This window comes from Oryx dammah, unplaced genomic scaffold (genome assembly GCF_014754425.2).
Source record: "Oryx dammah isolate SB20612 unplaced genomic scaffold, SCBI_Odam_1.1 HiC_scaffold_1, whole genome shotgun sequence".
In the NCBI taxonomy this organism is placed as follows: domain Eukaryota; kingdom Metazoa; phylum Chordata; class Mammalia; order Artiodactyla; family Bovidae; genus Oryx; species Oryx dammah.
Window position 1 is genome coordinate 109,212,173 of NW_024070185.1, and position 18,991 is coordinate 109,231,163.

At 55.4% G+C, this 18,991-nt stretch overlaps 2 protein-coding genes across 3 annotated transcripts in view; one reads left to right on the top strand and one right to left on the bottom strand.

Moving 5' to 3' along the window:
• The window catches only part of TRAPPC12 (trafficking protein particle complex subunit 12), a 37,250-nt gene extending 36,627 nt beyond the window's left edge, over positions 1-623 (bottom strand). Inside the window, exon 1 of the mRNA XM_040241421.1 lies at positions 534-623. The gene's annotated coding sequence lies outside the window, so the exon portion shown is untranslated. The remainder of the gene's footprint in view (positions 1-533) is intronic.
• A 2,992-nt stretch (positions 624-3,615) lies between these two features.
• The window catches only part of EIPR1 (EARP complex and GARP complex interacting protein 1), a 64,540-nt gene continuing 49,164 nt past the window's right edge, over positions 3,616-18,991 (top strand). Inside the window, exons 1-3 of one of the 2 annotated variants that reach the window (XM_040241453.1) lie at positions 3,616-3,846; positions 11,420-11,503; positions 18,679-18,811. In XM_040241453.1, the coding sequence (XP_040097387.1) occupies positions 3,805-3,846; positions 11,420-11,503; positions 18,679-18,811 (259 nt within the window). In that variant the 5' untranslated portion in view covers positions 3,616-3,804. The remainder of the gene's footprint in view (positions 3,847-11,419; positions 11,504-18,678; positions 18,812-18,991) is intronic. The other variant, XM_040241463.1, reaches the window with a different exon arrangement.

Here is an 18,991-nt window from a genome sequence, read left to right on the forward strand (position 1 = left end):
GGGAGGGGAGACCTGGGGGAGAGACCCCCTGGGAGGAGAGACCCCCGGAGGAGAGACCTCCGCGGAGGAGAGACCCCCGGGAGAAGAGACCGAGGGGGAGGGGAGACCTGGGGGAGAGACCCCCTGGGAAGAGAGACCCCCGGAGAGACCTCCGCGGAGGAGACCCCCCGGGAGGAGACACCAAGGGGGAGCGGAGACCTGGGGGCAGAGACCCCCGGGAGGAGAGACCAAGGGAGAGGAGAGACCCCCGGGAGGAGAGACCAAGGGGGAGGGGAGACCTGGGGGGGAGACCCCTGGGAGGAGAGACCCTCGGGAGCGGAGACCTGGGGGCAGACTCCCTGGGAGGAGAGACCCCCGGGAGCGGAGACCTGGGGGCAGAGACCCCCGGGAGGAGAGACCAAGGGAGAGGAGAGACCCCAGGGGAGGAGACCCTCCCACCCCAGGGGCTGAAGCTTGAGACGGCATGACCCCCTCTCCACACCCCGGGACCTGTACTCACCCGCCCCCTCGGCCCCCGGGGTTGGGGGGGTCACCTGCGGCTGTAACCTGGGTCCGGGAGAAGCTGGAGGAAGCCGGGAAGCCGGGACCGGACTAGGCACCTCCCGCGGCGTCTGCGCCTGCGCGCGCCTACTCCCGCTTACTCCCGCGCATGCCCGGTGCAGAAGCCAAAGGCCGGCGCGGTTCCGGTTCCGCTCGTGGTGGGTGGGGCCTGGGGGGGGGGCGGGAGCTGGGGGAGCGGGGCGGAGCGCGCCCTGAGAACCAGAGGGACGTCGCTAAACCTGTGGCAGCGGGCAGCTGGGAGGGAACTTTTTTTAAGTTCGTGGACAGTGCATCCTTGAAGTACTTATTTTCAGGGATGTGTCTTTGTGCCTATATGTGTTTTCAACTTTTCTTGTTGAGAATACATCCATCTGTACTACTTATGTAATCACATTAAGGATAAAAGTAATAATAATAATACCAATGATAGTTGGGTGGAATTAACCCAGCAGTATGAAGATCCTGAATGCCTTAGCGCCACAGCTCAATCTCAGGCAAGCGTAGCAGCCGAGAGGATGCCCGCGTCTGTGCTTCCTGCTTTCTTGCCTTCCGCTGCCACCGTGGAGATACCCCGGTTTGTCAACCAGCCTAAGTGTCAGGCTCCGCGCCAGGAGCTGGAGCACAGCTGAACCAGGCCACACCCAGCCATTTCCTTCTGATTCTTTAATGATTTAAAATAGTTTTATTTATTTTGACAAATAAAAATCGTTTGTATTTAAGGTGAACAACGTGACGTGCTAATATACCTAAACATTGTGAGACGGCCACAGTGGAGCTAATGCCCTTATGCACCACCCCACTCATTTCTTGTGTTTGTGGTGAAAAGATTTAAAATCTATTCTCTGCAAATCACAAATATAGGATATATTATTATTAGCTATGCCTGCAGAACTTATTAATCTTATCATTGAAAGTTTGTATTATTTGCTCAATAGCTTCCCTTTCTCCCAACCCTCGGCCTCTGGTAACCACCATTCTATTCTCCTTCACCATGATTTCAACTTTCTTTTTCAGATCCCACCTGTAAATAGAATCATGCTGTAGTCGTTTTTCTGTATCTGGCTTATTTCAATTAACACAGTGTCTAGGGTAATTTATGTCACAAATTACAAGGCCCCCTTCTTTTCTAAATTTTATATAAAATTTAAAATTTTTCTTCCTTTTTACAGGCTGAGTAATATTCCACATATATGAAAAAGCATTTTAAAAAAAACTGGCCAGCTTAAAATAGTTTTCCTCCTTAAACAGAATAATTGATTAACCAAATCTTGAGTCACTTTACAGACAGCACTCAGTTCAGTTCAGTCGCTCAGTCGTGTCCGACTCTTTGCGACCCCATGAACTGCAGCACGCCAGGCCTCCCTGTCCATCACCAACTCCCGGAGTTCACTCAAGACTCACGTCCATCGAGTCAGTGATGCCACTACACAGGTACAAAAGGGGAACCCCCATGTCTCCACAATGACTTTCAAATGAAGAACCTTCAGAAAACTAACAGAAATGTCACTGGAGCCCTTTACGAGGCAAGAAATCTTTCGATAAGGAAAACCTGGCTTCCAGCAGACTGACTTGAGACTAGCCAATCAGTTCCCAAGTTTGAAACTCCCCTAACCCTTAAGTTTCACCCTGAATGTTGGATGGGGGAGACAGATCTGAGACCTGTCTCCCCTTTCCTTGCTGGTCAACCTCACGATAAGCCTCATTCTTTCCTCAAAGCTGATGTCACAGTATTGGCCTCTATGATCAGTAGGTAGTAATCCCTTGGTTGGTAACGCAGGTGTGCGCGTGTGTACACACACACACACACATTTTCCATCCAGCTGTGGATGGACACTTTGGTTGTTTCCGTATCTTGGCTACTGGTTGGTAACGCAGGTGTGTGCGTGTGTATACACACACACACTTTTCATCCAGCTGTGGACACTTTGGTTGTTTCCGTATCTTGGCTACTGCAACTAAGCCTGCAGTGAACATGGAGTGCAGGGGTCGCTTCAAGATAGTGAGTTCATTTAGGTTGGATCACAGAAGTGGGATTTCAGGATGATATGGCAATCCTATTTTCAATTTTTCGAGGACCTCCCATACTGTTTTCCATAGTTGATATATCAACTTACATTCTCACCAACAGGGTACAAAGATTCCCTTTTCTCCAATCCTGCCAGTGCTGCTGATGCTTTACCTTTTTGATGATGGCCACTTTAATCGTGTGAGGTGGTGGCTCACTGTGGTTGATCTGCACTTCCCTGATGATTAGTGAGCCTGAGCATCTTTTGATATACCTATCCCAGACCTCCTTACCTGAAACAAAGATTAAGGGGTGATGAGAGCAAAGTGAAATGGTCACATTGGTGGAGAAACTGCATGGCCCTAGACTCTATGGAAACCAGGATAGTGAGGAATGCGCCCACGGCTTTCTGGGGTTACATGCAATGTCACTCCTGTCTGCAAGAGCACTGCCAAACGCCAAGGCATGCGCTCTGGCGGAGTCCTGGACGCAGGCAAACCTCTGCAGCGTCGACAGTCCTTGGAGACTCAAAGACGCCAGTCTGTCCACCCGACTCCCTTCAGAGCCAAGTAAATGTCAGGCGTCACTTACCACCGCAGCACTGGCAGTGCGGCCCCTTGGCCGCGCCACGCACAAGGCCGGTGGCCTGCAGACACGAACTAGTCCGGCCTCTGACCCTAAGGCTCCTGGGCCCAGCCCACCCGAGTATGCCAGCCCAGGCGCATCCCCGAACCCTCCACTCAACACCTCTGTGCCCCTCAATGCCCCCGAAACGAGCAGCGGTCGTCTGCAAAGCCTGAGCTGCCGCCTTGGCTGGTGGGCCGGGGAGAACTTGACAGCGTCTGCAGAGCGCTTCCCGGCGCCCGGCCATCCTACGACCGCGTCGGAACCCTAGGGGAACCGCAGCGCGGCGGAGCTGCGGCGGCCCCGAACTTCAGCCCGCCCGGCAGGGACCCCCAGCAGCCCCTCCCCGTCTGGTCCTACCGGACGTGGACAGCCCGGATGCAGCCAAGTGCGCATGCGCAGGAGCTCGGCGCTGCGTCCCCGGCCGCCGCCGCCGCCGCCGCCGCCGCCGCCGCCGCCGCCGGGGAGCGCGTTGATGACGCGTCCGGAAAACACAGGAAGTGAAACCTACGGGAGCCGCTGTGGCTCAGAAACGGTCGCCGCGCGCCGCCGCCGGGGCTGGAGCGCATGAATGGGAGCGGAGCTGGGGCGCGCCGGCCCAGGGGACCCGCCTTCAGCGAGGGCGCTGCCGCAGCATGGAGGACGACGCGCCCGTGATCTACGGCCTGGAGTTCCAGGTGGGTCCCGGAACGGCCCCGCGGCGCCCGGTGCCGCCGAGGTCACTGCGGGGAGGCCTCGGGGGGCCAAAGGCCGCGGTCCTCCGGGACCGGCCGAGGGCCCGCTAGACGCCCGGGGGCGCGGCGGTCCGGCCCGCGACGCCCGGCCGTGGGAGCCCCCGCCGCCCGCCTGCCGCCCCCGGCGTTCCTTGTGGCCTGACTCTCACGGCTCGCTTCGCTGTAATGGCTTGTGTACATTTCCGAGAGCCCTGCCGTTCCTGGAGGCAGGCGCTGTATCTGTATCACTGTTACTGTTTTAACTTGGACACAGTGTTTAAATTTACACTAAAAGTTGCCGAGATGCAGGGGGAGTTCTTATGTCCCCTTCACGGAGTTTCCTCTAATGTTGGCGTCTTCCTGTGGCCCGGGCACAGTGACCAAAGCTTCGAAATTAGCTCTGAAACCAACCTGTTACGCTTCCCTGGGGGCTCAGATGGTAAAAGAATCTGCCTGCAATGTGGGAGACCTGGGGTTCGATCCCTGGGATCAGGAAGATCCCCTGGAGAAGGGCATGGCAACCCGCTCCAGTATTCTTGCCTGGAGAATCCCATGGACAAAGGAGCTGGCGGGCTCCAGTCCATAGTGTTGCAAAGAGTTGGACACGACTGAGTGACTTTCACTTCAGTTCAATTCAGTTGCTCAGTCCTGTCCGACTCTTTGCTACTCCACGAACTGCAGCATGCCAGGCCTCCCTATCCATCACCAACTCCCAGAGTCCACCCAAACCCATGCCCATTGAGTCGGTGATGCCATCCAGCCATCTCATCCTCTGTCGTCCCCTTCTCCTCTTGCCCTCAATCTTACCCAGCAGCAGGGTCTCTTCAAGTGAGTCAGCTCTTCGCATGAGGTGGCCAAAGTATTGGAGTTTCAGCTTCAACATCAGTTCAGTTCAGTTCAGTGGCTCAGTTGTGTCCGACTCTTCGTGACTTCATGAACTGCAGCATGCCAGGCCTTCCTGTCCATCACCAACTCCCGGAGTTCATTCAGACTCATGCCCATCGAGTCTGTGATGCCATCCAGCCATCTCATCCTCTGTCATCCCCTTCTTCTCCTGCCCCCAATCCCTCCCAGCATCAGAGTCTTCTCCAGTGAGTCAACTCTTTGCATGAGGTGGCCAAAGTACTGGAGCTTCAGCCTTAGCACCATTCCTTCCAAAGAAATCCCAGGGTTGATCTCCTTCAGAATGGACTGGTTGGATCTCCTTGCAGTCCAAGGGACCCTCAGGAGTCTTCTCCAACACCACAGTTCAAAAGCATCAATTCTTTGGCGCTCAGCCTTCTTCACAGTCCAGCTCTCACATCCATACATGACCACTGGAAAAACCATAGCCTTGACTAGACGGACCTTTGTTGACTAAGTAATATCTCTGTTTTTTAATATGCTGTCTAGGTTGGTCATAACTTTTCTTCCAAGGAGTAAGTGTCTTTTAATTTCATGGCTGCAGTCACCATCTGCAGTGATTTTGGAGCCCCCCAAAATAAAGTCTGACACTGTTTCCACTGTTTCCCCATCTATTTCCCATGAAGTGATGGGACCAGATGCCATGATCTTAGTTTTCTGAATGCTGAGTTTTAAGCCAAGTTTTTCATTCTCCTGTTTCACTTTCATCAAGAGTCTCTTTAGTTCCTCTTCGCTTTCTGCCATAAGGGTGGTATCACCTGCATATCTGAGGTTATTGATATTTCTCCCAGCAATCTTGTTTCCAGCTTTATCCAATCTTGATTCCAGCTTGTGCTTCCTCCAGCCCAGCGTTTCTCATAATGTACTCTGCAAATAAGTTAAATAAGCAGGGTGCCAATATACAGCCTTGACATATTCCTTTCCTTATTTGGAACGAGTTCGTTTTTCCTTGTCTGGTTTGAACTGTTGCTTCTTGACCTTCATACAGATTTCTCAGGAGGTGGATAAGGTGGTCTGGTATTCCCATCTCTTGAAGAATTTCCCACAGTTTTGTGATTCACACAGTCAGAGGCTTCGCCGTAGTCAATAAAGCAGATGTTTTTCTGTAGTTCTCTTGCTTTTTCTATGATCCAACAGATGTTGGCAATTTGATCTCTGGCTCCTCTGCCTTTTCTAAATCCAGCTTGAACATCTGAAAGTTCTTGGTTCACATAGTGTTGAAGCCTGGCTTGGAGAATTTTGAGCATCACTTTGCTAGCATGTGAGATGAGTGCAGCCATGCTGTAGTTTGAGCATTCTTTGGCATTGCCCTTCTTTGGGATTGGAATGAAAACTGACTTTTTCAAGTCTGGTGAATTTAGCATTCAGTAAATGTTATTCTGACTATTATAATGAAACAGAATTCTTATAGGTGAGTGCTATACACGGCAGTGTCTCAGTGCCTGGGAGTCAGGAGCTGCTGAGCTTGTCAGCTGGCTCTCTCATACAGGGCTTCCCTTGCGGCTCAGCTGGTGAAGAATCTGCCTGCAACTCTGGAGAGCTGGGTTTGATCCCTGGGTTGGGAAGATCCCCTGGAGAAGGGAAAGGCTACCCATTCCAGTATTCTGGCCTGGAGAATTCCATGGGCTATATAGTCTGTGGGGTCGCAAAGAGTCGGACTTGACTGAGTGACTTTCACACACGTGCTCTATCACTCAAGACTGATGCCTTAGCGACCAGTTGAGAACAAAGCTGTGTCTTGGGCACTCTGCTTAACATTGTACATATGTTTTGTTTAATTCTGACATCAGTCATATTGTTAGATGTTATTTTTCCTGTGGTTGGAGTCCTCTTAACTAGCGAGTGATAGGGATTCTGGCCGAGATGGGCTTTCCAGAGGTGTGCACGTGGGTGCGTCCAGAGGGCGCCTGTGGCTGAGAGGCGCTTCCCTGACCTTGCGCTCCGTAGCGTGCATCTTCTTCCCATGCTGCTTAGTGACTTTTCTCTCTCTTTAATCCCCCAAGTAACCTAGAGGTTTTGAACTTTGGTATTGGATGTTTGAGGTAACTAAAATGTTGTTTCCTGGGATTTTGGACAAATTAGTGGAGTGAATTCTTGCCTTGGGCCTCAAGTATTTTATCTGAATTTCTTTTCTTATCTTAAAAGAAGGAGCTCATTGTTGCACTTCTTTACACAGCTCTTTGGGCCTCGGCTTTCTTGAATCTGAAGAGCAATTACTGCGTGTGGGGAACGAGCAAGTTGGCCAAGATGGTGGTGCTCAGGCTCTCTCGCCCCACATTTTGTAGTACGTGGTTCCGTAACAGTAGAGATAACTTATAGCTCTGTGCCTGTCAATGTCCCCACCTGGCCACTGCCATGCCTGTCCTGTAAGCCCGTATAAGCTCCACCTGAAAAGCCCTTGAGGCTGCCTGATGACTGCGTCCGCTGGGTCAGCCCCAAGGGAACATGGCGTTTCTGCTGCTGCGGCTGCTGTGCCAATCAGGAGAGAATCAGCATGTCGGCAGTTCTTAGAGCTCCTCGAGTTTTCCTGCAGGCTCCCCGCTGGCGCTGTGCCTGCCCTGGGTTCTTCGAACAGTGTGCTCAGCGAGGAGCAGTGGGACAGCTGACGTCGTCAGCAGGATGAACAGCCATTCGCAGGACCCGCCCCTGTGGAGAAAGAGAGAACGTGCGGCCACAGTGGAGAGTTCAGAGCTGGGTCAGGCCTGCTGAACCCATGCCTGCGGAGCCCCGAGGGTCCCCGGGCCTGCAGACAGCCAGAGGGGACGCTCAGGAGGGCAGGTGAAGCGCAGACAGTACAAGGAGGGCCTGGGCGATGATGGGGAGAGCAGCGCCCTCAGCTTCTGCTCTGGCCGGCAGGCACAGGAGTCTCTGGAAGAGGGCGGGCATCTTGCAGCGGCACGCGGGACGCCATTCTGAACAGCGCCCCATCCACCTCTTCCGGCTGCTAACTGCTCCTTCCACGGGTGGCAGGCTTGGGAACGTCTAGGGATGGCAGCAGGCAAAGGGGATGCACGTCTGGGCTGATGTGCTGGCAGCGGGAGTTGACAGAGATCAAACTGGAACAGGGGCCACTGCTCTGCTCCTAGAGTGACAGAGACAGCTGAGGCCAGAGCGGCAGACACTTGGTTTGGGAAGGGCCACAGCAGAAGATACAGGCAGGCCAGGTAGAAGACGACATGGCGTCCGTGGACCTTCCTTCCGATGCCTTTCACAGGCTGGCCCTTAAATTGGATGGCTCCCTGTGCAGGGGTATACGGTAAAGGCTGTGTCCTTACCTTTGGAAACTGGATCCCTCCCTATGTGGAGGCACACTGTACGGGCTGTGTCTGTGATGTGCTACTAACCTCTGAATTTTCTCGCAGATTTAGGACAGTTTGAAAGCATTTGGAATCGTGTGTGGGCTGTGAATGCCACAAGATTCCCTCTTTGAGGAGGAGGGCCCAGCGCCTGTTGGGGGTTTGAAGGTCCTTAATAAAATCTGTCGGAAAAGGCAATGGCACCCCACTCCAGTACTCTTGTCTGGAAAATCCCATGGACGGAGGAGCCTGGTGGGCTACAGTCCATGGGGTTGCGAAGAGTCGGACACGACTGAGCGACTTCACTTTCACTTTTCACTTTCATGCATTGGAGAAGGAAATGGCCACCCACTCCAGTGTTCTTGCCTGGAGAACCCCAGGGACGGGGGAGCCTGGTGGGCTGCCGTCTATGGGGCCACACGGAATTGGGCACAACTGAAGCGACTTAGCAGTAGTGGCGGCAGCAGTAAACCCCATGGAGGCTTCCCTGCCATCTCACAAGGGCAGCCGGTGGGCTGGACTTGGCCATGGAGATAAAGTCACTCCACATGTGCTGGGTGGCCCTTCTAGCCCCATGAGGGCAAGGACTGCAGCACGAGTTCAGGTGGCAGCTGACACTGAGTTTGCTACGTACGGGGGACGTAACTGCTTGCTGTAGCGTTTACTGCTGTTGCAGAATGTCCGTTCAAGGGTCAGCGTTACTCACCAAGGAAATATCAGGAAAATAGACTGTGTGCAGATTTTGAGGCGAGAGACCCTGAGTGGGTAGAATGTGGGGAAGGAGCACACTGGCCAAGAGGGTGGTGGCCAGACCCTCTTGGCCCACAGCCTCTTGCTCTCGCCCTGCGATCTGTCAGTGTGGTTCTGTAACAGCTGGGATCACTCACAGCGCTGTGTGTCTGCGTTGCCGTGTACCCCTTCGGCCACGGGGAAGCATATATAAGCTGTCTGTAAGCGTATAGTCGGAGACGACTGAGCGACTGAACTGAAGTGTATATAAGCGCCACTGAAAGCCCCTGAAGCTGCGTTCCGTCTGTGTCCACCGGGTCAGCCCCGAGAGGAGGGAACGCAGCGTGTCCGCTGCTGCGGCTGCAGCCCCAGTGTCTGAGCTCCCATGGCCCCTCGAAGGTTCCCCCAGCATCCCCGCTCGTGCCTGCCTGCCCTGTTCAGCAAGCAGTGTGGACAGAGAGACAACTGGTGTACTCGGCAGGATGATGCAGCAAGACGTTGACCGCTGGCTGAAGGTCATGAGGTCTGGAGGGTAAAATGAGGCACCGCTGTGCCAATAAGAGGCAGAAGAGCAGTGTAGAGCGGCCGCTGAAATGAGAAGGTGCTGGGCAGATTCGCCTTTCTGCAGCCCTTTGACTTGTGTTCATGGTTTTCGTTCTTTTTTGTGTGTTTAAAAAAATTAAGCAGTGCTTTCGAGGCATTTAAATCAGTTACTGAAAGTCTGGTTAAAATCAGCAGACCCTAAACTTTCCCTTTCCATCTTATCTGGTGAGAATAACCTCTCAGTGTTTCCGAAGGTGTTTCTTCTAGTCTTGACCTGCCTGCTCTTACCTCCCGGACGTAGCCTGGTGACTGGACGCCGTGGTGTCCGAGGATTTTCGGCTTTTCCCCTGCTCTCCTGTCTCCCGTCAGACTCCCAAGAGTTAATCACAGTCTTTTGCCAAATCTTTACTCAGGTTTCTCGTTTGTCTAACTGCAGAATGTTATGCTGACTGCTGATTCAAGTAGGGCGCTCTGCCGTGTGCAGCCAGCATTTCGGGGTTTTTGCTTGGGGACAGTGCGTTTAGGCTCAGTGCCTTACTGTGTGTGTCTTGCCTTCTCCGGTTAACGCCTTGCTCACTAGCGGTGCTCACAGCACCAGGTTTCTCTCCCTGGAGTTTCCCCCCTTGTCCTGCGTGCTTTTGAGCTGGTGCCTACGTTCCTGTGTTTCTGCCACCACAGTGAAGAGCAACTGCCCAAGACGGCCGTGGTCAGGCGCCCTTGCCCCCGTTTTGTAGGCTGATATTTTAGGACTTAACAGTAATCGTCCTCAATCCGCCAGTGGGTCTGCTGCTTCCAAACCAACGCACAGGGACACTCGCTGCCTTTTAACCTGCTGAACTGAGGCTCAGGGCCAGCCGTCTTACAGTTCCATTTCATGTCCCTGCTGCGTCTTCAGAGGCTGCGTGAGTTCCTCTTTCGGGATTTCTGTCCTTGCACGGCACGGGGTCTGGTTCGCGGTCCCCCGCGCCATGCCGGCTTGGGTTCAGTTGTCTGGGTGGCCTTGCTGGGCCTCTCCGGTTAGGAGGTGATTGCTCTCCAGTTTTGTGAGTGTCCTTGTGTCTGATCGTGGGTTCTGGCCCTGCCGTGGCCCGTCCGCCTGGCGTCTGCACCTCCTGAAGCCTTTTCCCTTGTCTCCCTCTGGTCCTCCTTGCCGAGCTCCAGTGCTGAGTCCTCCCGCTGTGGGCTCTGCAGGCAGAGGCAGCCCGACCTGGCCCAGGCTGACATGCTCGCGGCTCCGGGTTTTGCAGTGCTCGTTTCCCCTGGGGGCCCCCAGGGCAGCCCCCTGCTCTTCCCCACGGAGCTCCGGCCGCCTCCTGAGATGCCAGGAGGTCCCCGCCCTGCTCTAGCTGGCGCCCCGGCGTGTGGGGGACCCCTGTTCTGGCTGCCCCCTCCAGCGGTTCCGGTACCATCCGCGGGTTGCTTGGGGTGTGGCCGCCAGCGTCTTCCTCAGCATCTTCTCTCAACACCGACCTTCCCCACCCCCGAGGTGGTGTTCCCCTGGCGCTTTAGGATTGTAGAGTCTTCGCGCCCCTTCCTGCCCTTACAGGGCTTCCCGAAGTCTGAGGGGGGTGGGGCGAAGCCCCGGTGAACATGGGCAGGCGGTCAGCCCCGCCCCCAGCTTCCTCCTCTGCTGGACCTTGCAGTTCACGCCTGTGGCAGCTTCCTGAAGCCTTGAAACAAGCTCAGGGTTTTGGATTGAGTTTTTCCAGTTGGCTCTGCAGGAGACTTGGCTCAAACCCCCTGCTTTGCCCTCCGTGGGAGCCATCTTCTGCTCTGTTATTGAAGAATAGTTTGTTCAACCAGTTGATGACTTAAATAATTTTGTTAAAAACGGTTTATATCTTTACTGTTTAATTTTTGTGTCCAGTTACAGTTGTTTGCAGATCCTTCGGAAGCGCAGTTGGGTCCCAGATTGTTCAAGAGTCGAGGGCTTATCCTGCACGTTTCTAAGCTGCCTGGTGGACCCTCTGCCCCAGGGGCTCCCCCAGCAGCTGTGGAGGCGGCGGCGGCCTGCGTGGTCTGTCCATCCGCCTCCATCCACGTGTGCCCTCTCCTTCCCCCTGCAGGCACGGGCCCTCACGCCTCAGACCGCGGAGACGGACGCCATTCGGTTTTTGGTTGGGACGCAGTCTCTCAAGTATGATAATCAGGTAAGTATTTCTGACAAATGGATATATGTTAATTACCAAGCCTGTTCTTAGTTTTATAGCTATTTTGTTCTTGATTTTTCAAGCAGCAAATGAGAATTAATGCCACGCAAACAGAACAGAGCTTTCACTGGGATTTACATAGCCAACTATGAAACGACTGGATGAGAGAATTTAAACTTACTCTGTGCAGCATCGCAGCCCTAGTGTGGCGTTTTGTGGGTGCATCGGGGTCCCCATGCACGTGGCCGAGGGCACCAGGTTACGTGGTTGGTGTCACCCCTTGACCCCTGCCTGTGGAGGACCGGTTTGATGGCTCACGGCACTTTCTAGCTGAGGCTGGACGAGGCCATAATCCTGTCTCAACGTGGAGTCACTGATGCTCGATCCAGGGAGATAGGCTGTGGCCCGTGTCTCTAGGATAGGAAGAATATTGGGTTCTCAAGAAGTCGGGTTTTCAGCTTGGCCTCGGCCAGACCTCAGCTGTCTGGCCTTGAACGAATGGACCAACCTCGCCAGACTTCATCTTTCTCGTCCTCCAGTGGCGGGGGAGCTATGGACGCAGGTGCCGGGGATGTTGCGGAGGCTCACCCGCCTCAACCCTGGGGGAGTGCACGCGAGGCCGTGCCACGTGGCCCAGCCCGCCTCCGTAGCCCCGCCTCCGGGGAGTGGTGTCAATCGCCTTGCGGGACTGTCTGGTGCGGATGGGCGTGGTGAACCCACTCCTGTGCGGACGCACGACTTCGTGTTGGCACGGTCACTGGGAGGTCATTTGGCGATATCCGTCTAGAGATTCACACGTAAATGTTCACAGTATTTAACGTGTATTCCATACACCGAAAACATCGAAAAAGCTTTACCTACAGGGAGCATTATTGGGAGGGTACAGAGGGTGGGGAGAAAACCAGAGGCAGTCCCACTGTGCCGGGGTTAGACTGCAAAGTAGGGCGTCCCAGCTGTGATGGGAGAGCCACGTGGTTACCCTGGCTGAATCTCCTTCCTTTCAGAATGGTGTTCACTCACTGCATGCGCGAAAGCTGAGGCCCACGAAAGCTGAGTCTCCTCAGAAGCATCACAGCTGAAAAATTCTTAAGTGATTCTTAGATGTTAAGATCGTATGTAGTGTGTGATCACTAGTATGTAAAAAAAAAATGCAATATATGCAAATATCGAATCACTTCATTGTATGCCTGAAGCTAACGTCCTGTCAGCTATACCTTTATATAAAAAAGGTGTATAAAGTACCAACTGGGATCTCTGCATAGGGTAAAGACTAGAAATAGGTCAGAAGGGCCCAAACCCTGAGCCATGGTTGTCTTCGGGGAACATGAGTGTGACGTGAGCTGTTCCCTTATAATTTCTGGCTTTCTGAGTGTGTGTTTGTGTTTGTGTTGCTTTTCTCCTGGAAGATGTCAGATGGGACTGATTTACTTAGAAAATGAGCTAGCCGTGGCCGTCCCAGAGGCAAGAGGAGAGTGGCCCCGTGCAGCCTGGGGTGCTGCTGGGGGTTGGGGGAGGAAGGCGCCCAGTGCCAGTGGGGAGGCGCGTGCCTCCTCTGGAAGGACCAGTGCAGCGTGTGGTGGGAGCACTGGGGCTCGGGCACAGAGCCAGTGCACGGCCAGCTGCCTTCTCCCCAGCTACTTGCTTTTTAGTTCCACTCAGTTCCGGGCTGTACCATTGACCTTTCCGGTAGAACGTCAGCTTTTCTTTGTTTTCTTTTCTGGCCGCGTGTGGGTTTGCCAGCGGTGGTGGAGCCACGTGTGCTCTAAGACGATGAGCCCCCCTCCCCGAATTTCCCTGCCCCCTCCCCCGGGCTGCCCTGCTCCCCGCGGCGAGGGCGTCCGGGGCGCCTCTGTGTCCTCTCCACCAGCGAGTCGCGAGTGTCCCCTCCTGGGAGCGCTCGCAGCCGCCTGCAGCCTCCAGCTGATGAGAAGCAAAGGCGGTGACACCCGGTCCTGGCCGGGGACGCTGGGGGAACGGGGGCTGGACAGGTCCCGGGGGGGTGTGGGGTGGGCAGGTGCCCCGGCCGTATCTCCAAACAGAAGACTTGGCCCTGAGTAGCTGCGTGGTTCCTCCCAGGGGCCCGGCTGGACTGTGGCGAGGTGGGCACTAAGCACCCCGTCTCCCCCCGCCCCTTGCGCGTGCCGGGACTGACGCTCGGGCTGCTGAGGTTTGCTTTCCGGGCGGCCTCAGGGCCAAGCCCCCCTGCCCTGCAGCTGTGACAGTGGTGGCGTCGCGTGACCCCCCAGCTCGCCTGGAAGTCCCCCGCCCCTGCCCAGGCTGGGCCCTTGCTGGGAAGGGGGGCTGCTGGAGGGTCTCTGGCCCTGGGCTTCGCCTCAGGCCGTCAGCGCCTCCCAGCAGCTGGCGCTTCCCGGGGAAGTGCCCGGCGCCGGAGTCCATGCTCTTAATTCAGCTCAGCTCTTTTTCCTGAAAATTTCAGGAGCTGTCACAGATGCTGGCCTCTCTGTGTCTGATGAGCTGATTTATTCTCTGTGCTTTTTCTGTTGCCCGGGGCCCTGCCTGTGGTCAGAGCCGGTTAGGCCGTCCTGGAGCCTCCTCTGTCGTGGGCTCCCCTTCTCTCAGGGGGAGGTGCTCCTCTGGTTGGAGCTGGTCTTTTGCAGCATGGGGGTTTGTTTGCTTCTGCACTGGGCTTTCCCTGCAGAGGCCACCTGCACATTGCTTGTCCCATTGAGGAGCGGCCAGGCTGACTGCTGTGGGGTCTCCATGAAGCCCTTTCAGGTCTGCGCCTCAAACCCACCCCACGTGCACTTGGGCCCCCCCCCCACCCGGTCCTCCCATCGCACTCTCAGGAATCGCTCCCCTCATTGTGGTCTGAGAGCTCTGGTCTCACCGTATTGATCGCGTCCTGTATGTCCTTTTTGAAGCAGTTCCGCTGCGTGTGTTTCTAGCTTATAGGTGTACGTGTGGTCACGAGGAGTGAGCTGGCCGATTGTCCCACTGACCTGCTCGCGCCCCAGCTTTTCCCTGGCCCCTGACTACATGTCCCCTTGCTGTGGGCTGAATGCTGTGTCCTCCCCCCGAAACCCGCCCATGGGAGCCAACCCCGATGTGACAGCGGCAGGAGGGGCCCCTCTGGAAAGCACTGGGGCTGTGAGGATGGAGCCTTGTAAGGGTCATCTCCTGGCTGGTGGAAGGGTTGAGATGTGAGAATCCCCAGAAAGTGACAGAGACATGAAGTGAGCAGGCACCCCTGCAGAAGGGCCCCCAGTGGCCCTGCTGGGGCTGGGTGGCTCCAGACCTTCAGCTGGGAGCCACGAGGAGCTGTGGGCGCAGCGCCTGGAATCACCGTAGCAGGAGCCTGGCTGCCTGAGGTGTTGCCTTCCCAAGCTGCAGGCTGCACGGCTGGCTTTGGATATGGACGAGAGGCAGGGCGTGCCGGCGGGGAGGCCGTGGTGTCTGCTGGGGGCGGCTGAGCTGAAGCTTGTTGCCCTGCGGCCCCACGGAGGGCCGCGGTCGGTGCCGGGAGGACTTCCACGGGAAGATGCCGATGCTTTACTTTTCCTAGGGGGGAGCTTTCGCTTTTTAGTTTCCAGTTTTGCCACATTTTTTTTGCCTCTGAATTTTCGAGTTTACTGAGTTCCGTAAGAGATGAAATGGACAGGGTGCATCGGCCTGGGGTCACGTGCTCACTTTCAGGACAGGGGCCGCTTTCTCTGAGCCCTGATTCTGTGAGGACTCGAGCGGCCTCGGTTAAGAGCACCTTCACAGGCTTCCTAGTAAGTTTGAAAACCCTGGCTCCTAAACCCTTATAGAGTGTTGTCTATGCCCTTAGCCCTGCATAGCTAAGTCCAACATTAAAATTTTAATAATGGTAACTCAAAATATGAGTTTGAGCTTCATTGAAAGTAAAAGTCACTCAGTCGTGTCCGACTCTTTGGGACCCCATGGACTATACAGTCGATGGAATTCTCCAGGCCAGAAGACTGGAGTGCGTAGCCGTTCCTTCTCCAGCAGATCTTCCCAACCCGAGGACTGAACCCAGGTCTCCCGCGTTGCAGGCGGATTCTTCACCCGCTGAGCCGCCAGGGAAGCCCTTGGCTTCATTCTAAGCAATTAAAAGCATTTTAAAAGCTTAGCAGGGGCGTGAAGACCTCAAGTAACACTTGCACCCCAGCCGAGCACATGTGTTTCCCCCTCGGAGCCAACAGGGATTATTCTGTCTTCCTCATACCCGTCATCTTTTGCCCTCACTGTAACCGTAGTGTTTTCTCCATGATGTAACTTGTTTTTGAAACTGGCCTGCAACTTCACGTGTCAATGCGTGCGCACTTGACGTGAGCAGCGTAAGTGGTGGTGCCCTGGGCGTAGGCAGCTGGGTCACAGCCTCTCTCCTGGGATGCGGAGCTGCCTGGTCCTCTGCTGACCTGCTGTGGTGCAGAGCCCAGCGTTGTGGCGGGTGGGCACCCCCTGCGCCCCGACCATGGGGGGGTCCACGGTGCATGCTCTGGAACGAGCCTCACTGCTCCAACTTTGTCAGCCCCGGTTTCTTCCCCTGTAACCGTGGCTAGTAATGATAGATCATCCTGTCACCATCGAGCTCTTTTCAGGATTAGAGGAACCAGCGTGGTACAAATAGCTCAAGTGCCTGCGGCGTATCAGTCGCCATTCATTTGACCCCTGCTTGTCTGCGGTGCTGACGCCCCCTGCCCTGCCTTAGCATGCCTGACGGAGGACGTATCCCGTGGCCCAGTCCTCGAGCCTGCTGTGGGCGAGGACGTGTGGAAAGAGCCTAGACTCTGAAGCTTAAAGAGCACATTACTAGAGTTAGGAGAGGTGGGCCTGGGGGTGGTGGACTCTTCCCCACCCCTGCCATGGAGGGTGGAGGCTGACGTTTCCCCGCTGAGCACCTAGGGGACGAGCGGAGGAAGACCCGCGCGGACCACGGGCCAGAGCCTGGCTGGACGCCCTGCGAAAGAGGAGCCTGCCCCACGTGGGTGCGGGGACTCTGCAGCAGCAGGAAGTGCGGGAAGAGGTCAGGCTGGAAGGAGGGCTCCCCAGCCAGGAGCCGCCAGTGTGCAGGGGTGAGTGTGCATGCCCCCAGGTCCACGGCCCCAAAGGAGGACCTGGAAACCAGCGCTCCCGTGCTCCCGACGCAGGGGTCCTGACGGTGCTCCCGGCAGAGTACAGCTCAGCGCATCGTTTTCTCAGTGCTCATGGATTTTCTGATAAGGAGGAAACGTGTCAGATACTTGGAAAGAAGCTTCTTGCTCACTCTTACAACACAGAAATTGTTGCTGGTTTTGTGTGTTGCCGTTTAGTCTGGGTTCCCGTGTGACTGTGACTGTTATAAACTTTATATAGAAGCTCTCCACCCGGAGTATTCCCAGACCCACTGTGAAAACTACACTGGGCTCTGAGTGCGGGAGAAACTGACTGAAAATAGGTTCAAAGATGAACAGCTGTGTTGCTGGTGTTTGATCTCCTCACTGCCCCCAGCCTCTGCCTCTGCCGGGCTGTGTGGTCCCAGCACTCTCGGGGGCGCCGCAGCTCGGGTCGCACAGGCTGTAGGGGGCAGTGGTGGGCTTTGAGTTCTGCCCAGGCCGGCCCTCGAGGGGCAGGGGAACGATTCCATGTGAGAACGTGATACAAGGGAAGCAGCCAAGGACACAGCCAGAGGCCCTGGGCCAGCAGGGGGAGGTGCTTCGGCTGTCATGGAAACGTGTTTTAAAATAGCATTTTAGTGTTTGTTCTGACTGCAAAACAGTGTTTGAAAAAAATTTAAAAATAAAGCCAAACCACAAAGAAGTAAAGGAAAAGCCTCTATAATTTCATCACCCAAAGGTAACCAGTCACTTTCTGATTCTCTTTCTGGGACGTGCTTACTTTTTAGCAAAAAGCACCTGGAGCGTTTGCGCGGCTTTTTTACCGGTTCTTTTTTCCTTTTGTCCCCTGGAGAAGGGATAGGCTGCCCTCTGCAGTGTTCCTGGGCTTCCCTGCTGGCTCAGCTGGTAAAGAGTCCGCCTGTAGTGCAGGAGACCCTTGTTTGATTCCTGGGTCGGGAAGATCTGCTGGAGAAGGGATAGGCTGCCCTCGCCACGATTCCTGGCCTTCCGTGGTGGCTCAGCTGGTAAAGAATCCGCCTGCAATGAGGGAGACCTGGGTTCGATCCCTGGGTCGGGAAGATCCCCTGGAGAAGGGAACGGCTTCTCCCCAGTACTCTTGCCTGGAGAATCCCATGGACTGTATAGTCTGTGGGGTTGCAAAGAGTCGGACACGACTGAGAGACTTTGCCTTTCCCTTTCGCTCTTGGGTATGTTATGGACCCTTTTCCCGGCACTGAGTGGTGTTCACAGAAGAGAAGCTGGCTTCACAGAGCTGTGTTACAGTCGGTTCCCCGTTGCTAGGCACGTATGCGGCTTCTCTGTTTCCTTGTGACAGTCAGTGCCACGGTGGACATTCCTGGTTGGATACAGGTTTTTGTGCAGATCCACGATTATCAGTATAAATTGATGTTAAAAACTGTAAATTTTATTTTCCCCGGTATTGTTAAGAGAGTGAATGTGAACGTCATTTTCATTCCTCTAGAAATTATCTGGAAGAGCGTGGCACCAGCACGTTTAACTTTCCATTTCGTGGCTGAAACACGGGGCTGTCGTCACTGCTGCACAATCAGGCGTTGATGGCTGTCGGCCTTGTTTTTAGGAAGCGTTTTAAGCGGTGCTGACCTGACGTGCAGCACTCTCTCACCCCTTCCATCCTCGGTGCTTCCAACATGAGTTGTGTCCACTGCGGAGGGGCCCGGTCGGGGCTAAGCCTGGTCCTCGGCAGGCAGCAGCGCCCTGCCCCGCTCAGCTGAGCCGCAGGCCTGGGACGGTCGCGGCGGGCAGCCCCTTCCTGGAGGCTCTGGCCTGACGCCGGCTGTGGCCTGACTGTGCCCCGTGCGGGGCAGGGTCGGAGCCTTCCGTGTCTCGTCTGAAGGGCTGGGCGTGGCAGGGGCAGGGTTCTGCGCTCCCAGGCTTAATCCTTGGCAGGGATTCCACACTTGTCTTTTGAGAGGCATAGAGTCAGACGCATGTGTAGAAGTAAATGCTGTTAGCGCAGAACGGAGCTGGCAACGGTGTCTCGGGTGCGCTCGGTGCTCCTGCCAGTCTCTGTGGTCTGTGAAGGTGAGTGGGAAGCGTGTGAGCTTCTGACCGGCTCTTTCCTTGTGTCTGTAGATCCACGTCATAGACTTTGACGACGAGAACAACATTATCAACAAAAATGTGCTCCTACATCAGGCGGGGGAGATCTGGCACATTAGTGCCAGCCCGGCAGACAGAGGCGTGCTGGCCACCTGCTACAACAAGGGTGAGTGTCCCCGGGGTCTGGGTGCCCGCGGACGGCCTGCTACAACAAGAGTGAGTATCCCCGGGGGTCTGGGTGCCCGCGGACGGCCTGCTACAAGAGTGAGTGTCCCCGGGGGTCTGGGTGCCCGCGGACCGCCTGCTACAACAAGAGTGAGTGTCCCCGGGGGTCTGGGTGCCCGCG